Here is a 10468-nt window from a genome sequence, read left to right as displayed (position 1 = left end):
CGAAGCAGTAGCTCAGGATTGGAGGTAGACAGGAGTGCGCCCCTTGCGGCTGGATCGTTGTATGTTCAGCTGGGGAGAGGAGATGCTTGGCTACCTGACTAGTGACTAACTCGCACGCTTGATCCCATGAATATACGTACGCGACACTTTTGGCTATTGTGAATGCTGTCGACATATGTATAAAGGATGAGATAAAAAGATATAAAAGCAGAGCAATGATATTCCTCAAGCTTCTTTTAAGTATATAGGCGTGCTTACAAGTTATGGCCAGTCATGTTTATATTTAAAAAAAGGATGAAGACCACCAAATTTAAACACTGTTATGTGACTATTGAGTTGACCCATCTTACTTGTTTGGTCAATGGGTTATAGTCCTGTTAACCCATTTTATAGACTTTATTTAATAGAGTCAACTACGCAGCATGGCATCCGCAACTTCTCTGTCGAATAAAGATAACGGCTGTCGATGGCGGTGGCCTGATTCCAATCGCTAACCTCTGGTTTCATGCGCCTCTGATTGGCCCGCGTCGATAGAGGAATGCAATTGCAAAGAATTTTTTCTTTAGAAAGCCTTTGATTTAATTAGGTCCTAAATTGACACTGGTGGACTGCGTAAAGGTTTTGGGCTCGACACCAACTGTGAAGCCCGACCTCTTTTCGGCCCATAGATTCGTAAGTACAGTACATTCGGTCGCACTTCCAGATACCTGCACCGGCTAGCAATCTTTGCAAATTTCAATGGTTCCGCGCGCAGACCATTATAATGTCACCAAGAGCCGAAGATAGCCCTGCCTACGCTGGCTCCTTGCAGTGAGCAGGAGGCCATGGCCGCTGGCCGGTGCGTCAGCTGTCAGAAAAGCACAGGGCACGACATGATCCAGCAATGAATTGTCAGGACCGATGCATCGCATCCAGTCCTACTCCTACTCCTACATGGGCCATCGCCGATCGGGCCCGGCCTACAACGTCCCGTGCTCCTAAAAAGAAGACCAGTACAGTAGGATTCTTCGCCATCGCTGATAGCCGACGACCCACCATGGTGATATCAACACTCACACAACTGAGTACTCATCCCCTAGTTAACAAGCTCCCGTGCATGCCCTGCCCTCAACGACAAATAGCTATGCTAAACACGCTACGCTAGTGTTCAAATCAGGACTACAAAGAGGTTGAGCCAGATGCGTTTAGTTTCCTGCAAATCTGATGGAGAAATGGGAGGTGGCCTATTTCTGCGGTGGCGTTGGCTTCTTCCTCCCCGGGATGCATCTTCCCCTGATCCCTCCGTCGCCTTCCATCTGCTCATCCATCATCGTCGTCTCCTCGCCGATGGCACCAGCGCCGGGCCTACAACTCCTGAATGAAAATGGTTAAAGCCAAGAATGAATCATCGATCGATGCAATCGTCATCGTCCCTTCCTACTACCACGAGTATTCCAGCTAACTATACTAGATGCTGCCTGCAAACGCCAAACAGTAATCAAATGCCAACGTGCGTAACCACGCATAGGCATAGCCTTATCCTATCTCCTACTGGTAATACTACAGTACTTGTGACTCTACTACCTCGTCAGCCTGTAGGTGTGCAGTGACTGCTGTGCACTACGCAACTCTACACACAGCTACACGGACATGGCACAGTGCATAAAGTACGCTCACTGATGCACAGGTACAGCTTCACCCTCACCGGTCACCGCGCCAAGAAACAGTACACATGTTCCGTAGCCCCGTGCGATGCCACCATTCAGGCATGCAAAAGTCCGACGAATCCCGTCGAACACAGACTACTCGTTCGGTACTCCGGCGATACGTACGCTACAGTAGACAGGAAGTATTACTACTCCTGCCGTACCATTCTCTCGCTAGAGGCTGATAACCAGCTAACCACATTCGCCTTTCTGTGTGATCGCTTGTCATCTCCGTATGCTCATTTGTTGACCTCTAGTATGTCCTGTCACGGCTAAACTCCAAGCTTCCCATTCAGTCTCAACGTGCCGTGCATGCTATTGCTACAAAAACAAAACCTAGGGCTACTAGGAGGAGATCAAGCGGTCTTTCGCAAAGACATGACCACACGAATGCGACCATGGAAAAAACTGCCAAAACCGCCAATTACCCAGCGTTTAATCCTTCCATGCATGACAAGCTAGCTTGGACGTATACTGTACTACTTACCAGAGCAAAAATCCAAGTGAAAGTGAGGACGTGAAGTTACCTCTCCTCATTGTACGAGTTGGAGCGCTTGAGCGACGACGCCGGCAGCGGGGTGCCCCTGCCGCCGGCGCCCTCCACGATGCTGCCGCTGAAGTACTCCTTGTTCTCCACGGCGAGGTGGCCGAACCGGCGGCCCAGTTCGCCCCCCGCCGCTTCCTCCTCTTCGTCCTCGTCCTCGTCCGCGCCGCCGCGGGCCGAGAGACGGCTCACCAGGCCACAGCTCCGACGCGGCTCGGCGCGGCACCTGCCCGAGCCACCACCGCCTCCCGCGGCCACCGGCGCCGTCGACCCGCACGCGATGAGCTGCAGTAGCATGGATGCCGGACGGCTCGGCTCCACGGGCTCCTGCAGCAGGTCCGAGGCCCGCCGCCCCGTCTGCTGCTGCTGATGCGTCGTCGCCGGCGCGGGCGGCTTGTCCGAGGAGGTCGAGGACGGCGGCGAGGTCTCCTCGACGGGGAGCTCCACGGGGCGGGCCCGGTTGGTGGCGCGCGCCGAGACGGCGGGCTTGTCGGCGCGCGCGGCGACGAGCCGGCCTGACGACGCCGTCCGGCGGTGGTGGTACGAATACCCCAGCTCGTCGTCCTCCCGGTCCTCTACGGCGTCGTCTCTGTAGCTGTCCGCGTACTGCTTGTGGCTCATGTGGGGCAGCGCCAGCGCCGGCTTCGTCGGCGACCTATCGGTCACGCGGAGGTGCTGGAAGCGATCTGCAAGCAGCGCCAGGACAAGTGTCAGGGAGAGACGGAAATACGTAAAAAAGACGAATTGAATGAGCTGGCGAGACAGGTGGCGAATTAATTTCCAGATGATGGGCGCTTCCACATCGCAAAGTCTTCGCGAATTACGAGGTGGTGCAGAAAGGCCAGACTTGCAGCGTGTGAAAAAGGCAAAAAAAGGCTGCGCTCGCATGGTTGTCCAAGTCCAACCGGGTTGACGGACGGTTTAGCGTGTGAAAATGGAGCAGTACAGTAGGAGTAGCTTGCTTACGGCAGATAATCAAGATAAACCTACCGTGCTGCACATATTATGCTTCTCGCTTTCATACTATGCAACTGTGCAAGCCATGAACATTTTCAGCAAGGGCAACGGACGAGATGGATTTTCAGCAAGGGCAACGGACGAGATGGAAAGTAATACGGAGACGAGGATCGATGGGTACCAGAGGAGCAGCCCGGGAAGATCTCGGAGCCCTTGAGCACGTACTCCACGCCGTCGGACGGGTAGATCACGTCGTTTTCCGACAGGTCGTTCCACACGTACCCGTTCTTGTAGTTCCTACAACAATCAAAATGTGGCAGCAAATTTGCGTGTAAGCTCACCAGTCCTGCTCTCAAAAGTACGCACGTTGCCCGTGCAATGTAGAGTACAGCAATACGTACCTCTTGCAGGACCATGAGAAGAGCGCCGGCATGCCCTTGCCCCTCAGCAGCGTGAGCCTGTCCATGACATCTTCACAACACATCCGCCCGCGAGAATCAAGAAGATTGCAGCAGCGTCAGCAGCCTCACCAGCCTCAGAGTGAGCAAAGAAAGGAAACAACAAGCAGGTAGAGCTAGAGCTCCAAACTCCAGAGCAGTCGTACCTTTGAGGCGGAGTGGCTGGTGCGGGTGCTGCGCGAGCTCCATGAAGTGCGGGTGCTCCAGCTGCCCGTTCCGGCAGAGGTAGTAGATGATCTGCACTTTCCTCATGGGCCTCGCCGGCGCCGGCCTCGCCGACAACGCGTACGCCGTCGGCCTGCCACGCTCCGGGCTCGCCTCCACCCTCCCCACCGCCGGCCTCCTCCCTCCCGCTCCGCCCGCCTCCATTCCTCCCTCCGGTACGGTGTCCACACAGACACGGAACAGCTGGGGCTCTCGCAGCAGGAATGACGAGTCGGCTCAGCGGTGCCCCCCCCCCCCCCCCCCCCCCCCCCCCGCAGGCTGTACGACGAGGCCGATTTGGGATTTCGAGAGGAGAGGGAGAGGCAGGGGAGACGACGACGACGAATGGAACGTCAGCCAAAGCCGAGTACCAGAGCACTTTTTATACTACCGTCGCGTCGCGCGCTCTGCGGGTTTCGAAAGAACCAGGAGGCACCCCCCACCCGGCACAAGGCCAAAAACCTTTTTTCCCCGGCCGTCGTGGACTCGTGGTCCGGTTAGATTCGCTTTTAACCGCGCCGCGCCAGGGCAGGGCAGGGCAGGGTTCGGGCTGGCGGGCATGCAGACGGCGTCATCAATCGTGTACTGCGGCGCATTGATTGCAGTTGCAGCTGGCCCCGCACGGCGCAGCGCTTCCGTGGGCAGCAGCGGCAGTGCCGGCCGGGGCCCGGCCGAGACGTGATGTGGACTTCTGCTGCGGGGGAACAGGGACCCGCGTGGGCAGCGGCCCCGTCCTGTGCTCCTGCCCTGCCCACGCCTTTCCTGGGCTCGTCGCCTGTTTCGCACGCACTTCGGCCGGGCCGAGCGTCTCCTTCCTCCACCGGTCACCGCACGCCCTGCTTTTGTTGGTCCTGGTTTGAGGTTTGCGACTGCGATTGCATGTGCAGGCAGGACGGGGGACCGGGGACGCGATTAGCAACCGTCTTGTGCGATCAATCAACTAGCGCAGCGCAGTGCAGTGAAGGGCTTGCTTCAGCTTTTGGAAGACAGCGTTCTCGGTCTGATCCCGATGGGATGCGAAATGGCAGGCCGATCCTGATGGGATGGGCCGAATCACGGGCCACTTTTTCATTATAGGCCTTGTTGCAATTCTTCTGTTGACCTTTAGGACTTGTTTAGTTCCAAAATTTTTTAAGAAATTGTTACCATAGCATTTTTATTTGAGTGTGATAAATATTATCTAATTATAGACTAACTAGGTTTAAATGATTCGTCTGGCAAACTACAAGTAAACTGTATAATTAGTTTTTGTTTTCGTTTATATTTAATGCTCTATACATATGTTCTAAAATTTGATGTATAACCAAAAATCTTAAAAAATTTTGGAGCATTTTTTAAATTCTCGGTCACATTGAATCTTATAAATGTTGGGGGATGGTCGCATCCTTCCCCCTGGTAGCGTCTAAGGATGCCCTTTACCCGAGGAACCTCCGACTTCCGAAACGTCGGAGGATATCCTTCACCTCGAAACGTCGGAGGATATCCTTCACCCCGAGACGTCGGAGGATATCCTTCACCCAGGGAGCCTCCGTGGGAATACGTGCGGAGGACCCTGAAGAAAGAACTGACGTTGATGACTCATTTTGTCATGCTAAGTGTGCGCAGGAACTAACATCGGCGGAGGCCCACAAGCAGAGAAAGGCGGAACCTCCGACCCTCCCAAGTCCGGGGATGGCTGAGGACGCGGCGGAGGTAAGGAACCTCCGACGCGTCCAGGCTGAGGGACCTCCGACGTAGAAGCGTCGAAGGATCGGCATCCAAGCGGGCTGAGGAACCTCCATGGCATCTAAGCCAAGGAACCTCCGACGCGCCCAAACTAAGGAACCTCCGACGTTTCAAGTGTCGAAGGATCTGCGACTGGGCGGAGGGTCCGAACCTCCGACCAGCTGAAGCCCCAGACAGGGGACGCGTGGGGTTTGCAGGGTGAAATTACACGAGTGACTTGGAGTCAGTAGACTGTAATAGGAGAATATGCTGGGATATTCCCCCACCGTCACGGGGCATTTTTGTAAATGTCATTAGGTCGGTTTCTGAGCCCTATATAAGGGGCATGACGCCGTCATTAATAAGGGAGAGCGTTCATTGTTTTCACCTACTGTTAAGCCCACTGTTTGTTACTGTTCAGCCTCTCACGGCACCGAGTGAGAAGGTTCTCGTTTCACTGTGTTGCTGGGGAGTGCAGTGAGCATTTTTCCAACATTGGCGCCCACCGTGGGGCCGCGATGGATCACCTGCGATGACTAGAAAGAGAACAAGCACCACAAGACCTCGGGCAGAGCCCTCCAGAAGAGGGAGACCGAGAAGGGCCGTGCGGAGCACGTATGCGGTCGTGGAGGGGGAAGGCTCTGAGAACGAGCATCCGGAGAACGAGCAGCTGGAGCCCGGCCAGGAACCTCCTCCCACCGCAGGGCCGGCACAACACACGGCCACGCAAGAGCTCCAGCTACTGCAGACGCAACTGCAGAACCTTCAGCAGGAGCGAGACCGAATCGCTGCCGCCTACGCCGCCAGCCAAGAGGCAGCAGTGGCTGCAGCGCAGGCGGCTGAGATCAGGCAGCAGCTTTCAATTCTGCAGGCGGAGATCCTTAGCATGCAACCTCCGCAGCCGACGATCCAACCCACTGTTCAACCAGACGAGGGAAAGGCAAGCTTCACAACCCCGTTCGGCACGTATTGCTACACCAGAATGCCAGAAGGTCTCAAAAACGCTGGAGCAACCTTCTCCAGAATGATGGGGAAGGTTCTGGGAAGTCAGTTGCAGAGAAACATTATAGCCTACATCGACGATGTCGTCGTCATGAGCAAGCGCAAAGAAGATCATATCAAGGACCTGCAGGAAACCTTTGTCAACCTTAGATCTGTCGGGCTGAAACTTAACCCGGAGAAATGTGTGTTCGGGGTCAGCAAAGGAAAAATGCTGGGATATATCATCAGCTCCGAAGGAATCAGAGCTAACCCAGACAAGACAAAAGCAATCATGTCAATGGCAGAACCTTCAAACAAGAAAGAAGTGCAAAGGATGACTGGCCGAATAGCAGCCCTCAACAGATTCATTTCAAGATCTGCAGAACGAAGCCTTCCATTCTTCAAAGTGCTGAGAGGAGGAGGCAAAACCGAATAGGGTCCGAACAATCAGAGGCTTTCAGGCAGCTCAAGAGCTACATTGCAACCAACCTGGTGGTAACTGTGCCCGAGCCAGACACTCCACTACTGCTGTATTTGGCCGCCTCCGAGCACGCTGTCAGTGCTGTTTTGGTGCACGAGACAAGCGACAGCAAGGGAACAGTGCAAAGACCCGTCTACTATGTGTCCGAAGCTCTGTCAGGAGCAAAGTTGAACTACACGGAGATAGAGAAAATCGCATACGCAGTCTTGTGCGCATCGAGGAAGCTCAAGCATTACTTCCAAAGCCATGAGATCAAAGTACCCACTTCACAACCATTGGGTGATATCCTTAGGAACAAGGAGGCCTCCGGACGTATAGGAAAATGGGCGTCCGAACTATCACAGTTTGACATCACCTATGTCCCCAGAACCTCCGTCAAAACTCAAGCCCTGGCTGACTTCGTGGCAGATTGGACACCTTCGAACAAAGAAGAGGAGAAGGTAGTCGACCAGCCGTGGACGCTGTATACGGATGGCGCCTGGGGGCAAGCAGGGGCCGGAGCAGCAGCCGTTCTGATCGCGCCGTCTGGGCTCAAATTAAAGTATGCCGCAAGACTCGAATTCAAAGCGACAAACAACATAGCCGAGTACGAAGGTCTCATCCTCGGACTAAACAAAGCTAAGGCTTCGGGAGCAAAAACCCTGCTCATCAAAACAGACTCCCAGGTGGTGGCAGGACAAGTGGAGAAGGAATACCTAGCACACAACACGGAGCTGGCAAGATATCTGGCCCTCGTAAGGGGCCTGGAGAGAAGGTTTAAAGGGTTCACTCTGCAGTACATTCCAAGAGCCGAGAACTACGAGGCAGGCGAGCTAGCAAAAGCAGCAGCCAACAACACCCCCTTGCCAGAAGGAACCTTCTACCAAATCGTCGCGGCACCCGCAACTGAATCGTTGTCGAAAGCTTTTCGCTCAGTCCTGCTGACAGAAGGCGAGGATTGGAGGCACGTAGTAGTTGATTCCCTCAAAGGCAAAACAACTGCAGATGACGAAGCATTAACCAAGAGGATGGAGGCAAGAGCAAGGAATTACACCATCATTGATGGGGTCCTGTACAAGAAAGGTGTAGTCCAACCTTTGCTGAAATGCATATCACAAACCGAGGGCAGAGAACTCCTGCAAGAGATACACTCTGGAATATGCGGGTCTCACATTGGACCTCGCGCATTATCTGCTAAAGCATTAAGACAAGGCTTCTACTGGCCAACTCACATCAAAGATGCTGAAGAAATAGTGAAGACATGCAAAGCCTGCCAAACCTTCTCACCAATTCAGTCAGGACCTTCAGCACCAACTCAGCTTATACCAGCATCATGGCCGTTGCAGAGATGGGGAATGGACCTGGTAGGACCAATGCCAACTGCCCAGGGGGGAAATAAGTTCACCGTCGTGGCCATCGAATACTTCACAAGATGGATCGAAGCTAAGCCACTGGCAACCATAACCTCCGAAACAATCAGGAAATTTTTTTGGCAGAACATAGTCTGCAGATTCGAAGTTCCAAGCTTGCTCACAGTTGACAACGGAAAGCAGTTTGATTCAGACAGTTTCAAGGAATTCTGCCATCACATAGGAACCAAGATTGCCTTCGCATCCGTCTACCACCCAGAGTCAAACGGGGCAGTAGAGAGAGCAAACAGAATAATATTCTCCGCAATCTCCAAAACTCTACTCAACCTACGAAAGGGGAAATGGGTCGATGAGCTACTCAGAGTTGTGTGGTCTCATAATACCACAGTCTCAAGAACAACTGGGTTCACTCCATTTAAGCTCTTGTATGGGAAAGAGGCAATGTTGCCCGAAGAAATCAAACACCAAAGCCTGCGTTCCATGAAGCAGCAGTTGGCTGAAGATGAAGACTACTGCAAGGAAACCTTAGAATCAATAATACTTGAGGCAGTGGATAATATTACCAGGTATCAACAAGAAACCAAAAAATGGAGAGACCGCAAGGTAGTACGGAAAGACATACAAGATGGGGACCTGGTACTCAGGAAAAAAGGAGATCACCCAAACGCTGGTAAATTGCAACCCAAGTGGGAAGGACCTTATACAGCAGTACAAGCGGGAAGGTCGGGATCCTTCTACCTGAAAGACTTCGAAGGTAGAACCTCCACCCACACGTGGAACGTCGACAATCTACGAAGGTTTTACATTTGAATGTAAGGATGACCCCTGCAAAATAAGCGGCGGCATCCATGTCTTTAGATACATTTGCTTTCTTTTTCTCTCTACTTTTTTGCAAATCCAAGGTCTGCACTCTTTTCCTCACAGGGGTACTCCTACTAGGAGGTGAGGTTTTTAACGAGGCAGAACCTATGTAAAAACCTCTAAGATATAAAGAGGAATCCACCCCAAAAGCAAAACACAAAAGTTGAAAAACAACCAGCAGCGAGGCTGTAACATTCGACAAAACATCACGTGATTACGAGGACCCTCCGCAGCTTTCAATCAAAGTTTAAGAAAGCTCGGAACGTCCTCAAAGGTGGAAAAACACCGAAATCCTTAGCAGAAGACCTAGCCAAGAGCCGGGCAGCAAGGATAGCATGGCCAAAAGTGAAAAAGACCTGTCCTCCTCAGGCATCACAACACGGCTAGAAGGAACAAAACCTTCAAACCTGACAAAGACCTGAGGACAATCAGGCATCAGGAGCTATACTATTTCTGCCAAAAGGCAGCAAAGGTTTCACATTCACAAGATAGACCTCAACAAAATTTACATAGCCTTCACCAAGATAAGGTCGAAGGTATCCTGCTAATCTAAGCAGAATCCTAACACACAAAGTATGAAAAAAAAAGCTACAATAATCCTCAGCCAGGTACAGCAAAACCAACTACCACAACAGCCACAACAACCAATAATAACTCGATAATAACTTCTAACCTAACAAAGTACATACGATAAATGCATGAAACCCTATAAAGCCAGGCACACCAAGCCCCCCACCCTCAGTCAGGATCAGTATACAAAGACCCAAGCATCGAGTGCAAGCCTAGCAGTCACAAAGGAAAAAACCTAGGCCACCATGGAGGCGGGGGTTAGCCTCATAACAGCACAAAAAGTTGGTATTGCACGAAGCTTCGTAATACTAGAACCGCGGCGTTGTGATGAACATCGACCACAGAGTCGTGTACAGTCACAACAGAAGCAATGGAAGTTAAACTCAGAGGTCTCTGAAGGGTATCGCATGAAGTCTCGTAACATCCCTTCAGAACCTACGACTCACATAACCGAAGGTTCTCCTCGACAACACTCCACGTGAGTTGAGCAAAGGAAAAAAATAGTACAATTCAGCAGAGACTCCTTCGCACCAAGAAAGTCGAAGGTCCTAATGCCAAGGGGCAGCAATCCTGCGCACGCGAAACGACCACCAACGCCTTCGCAACATCGGGTATCAAGCGCAAGCACGTTACAGCAACACAAAGATCCTTAGGATCCACACCACCGTGACGCT

The 10468-nt window shown here is 52.5% G+C and overlaps 1 protein-coding gene across 1 annotated transcript; it reads right to left on the bottom strand.

The window, feature by feature from the left end:
• LOC8054268 (protein UPSTREAM OF FLC) lies at nt 613-3961 on the bottom strand. Its single transcript, XM_002465667.2, has 5 exons — nt 3791-3961; nt 3588-3657; nt 3368-3483; nt 2213-2915; nt 613-1353 (listed from the first exon to the last, which is right to left on the bottom strand). The coding sequence occupies exons 1-5, from the start codon at nt 3894-3896 to the stop codon at nt 1224-1226; spliced, it is 1125 nt and encodes a 374-aa protein (XP_002465712.2). The 5' UTR covers nt 3897-3961; the 3' UTR covers nt 613-1223.

The sequence above is a fragment of the Sorghum bicolor genome, chromosome 1 (genome assembly GCF_000003195.3).
Source record: "Sorghum bicolor cultivar BTx623 chromosome 1, Sorghum_bicolor_NCBIv3, whole genome shotgun sequence".
NCBI lineage: Eukaryota > Viridiplantae > Streptophyta > Magnoliopsida > Poales > Poaceae > Sorghum > Sorghum bicolor.
This window is presented reverse-complemented; position numbering and strand designations above follow the sequence as displayed.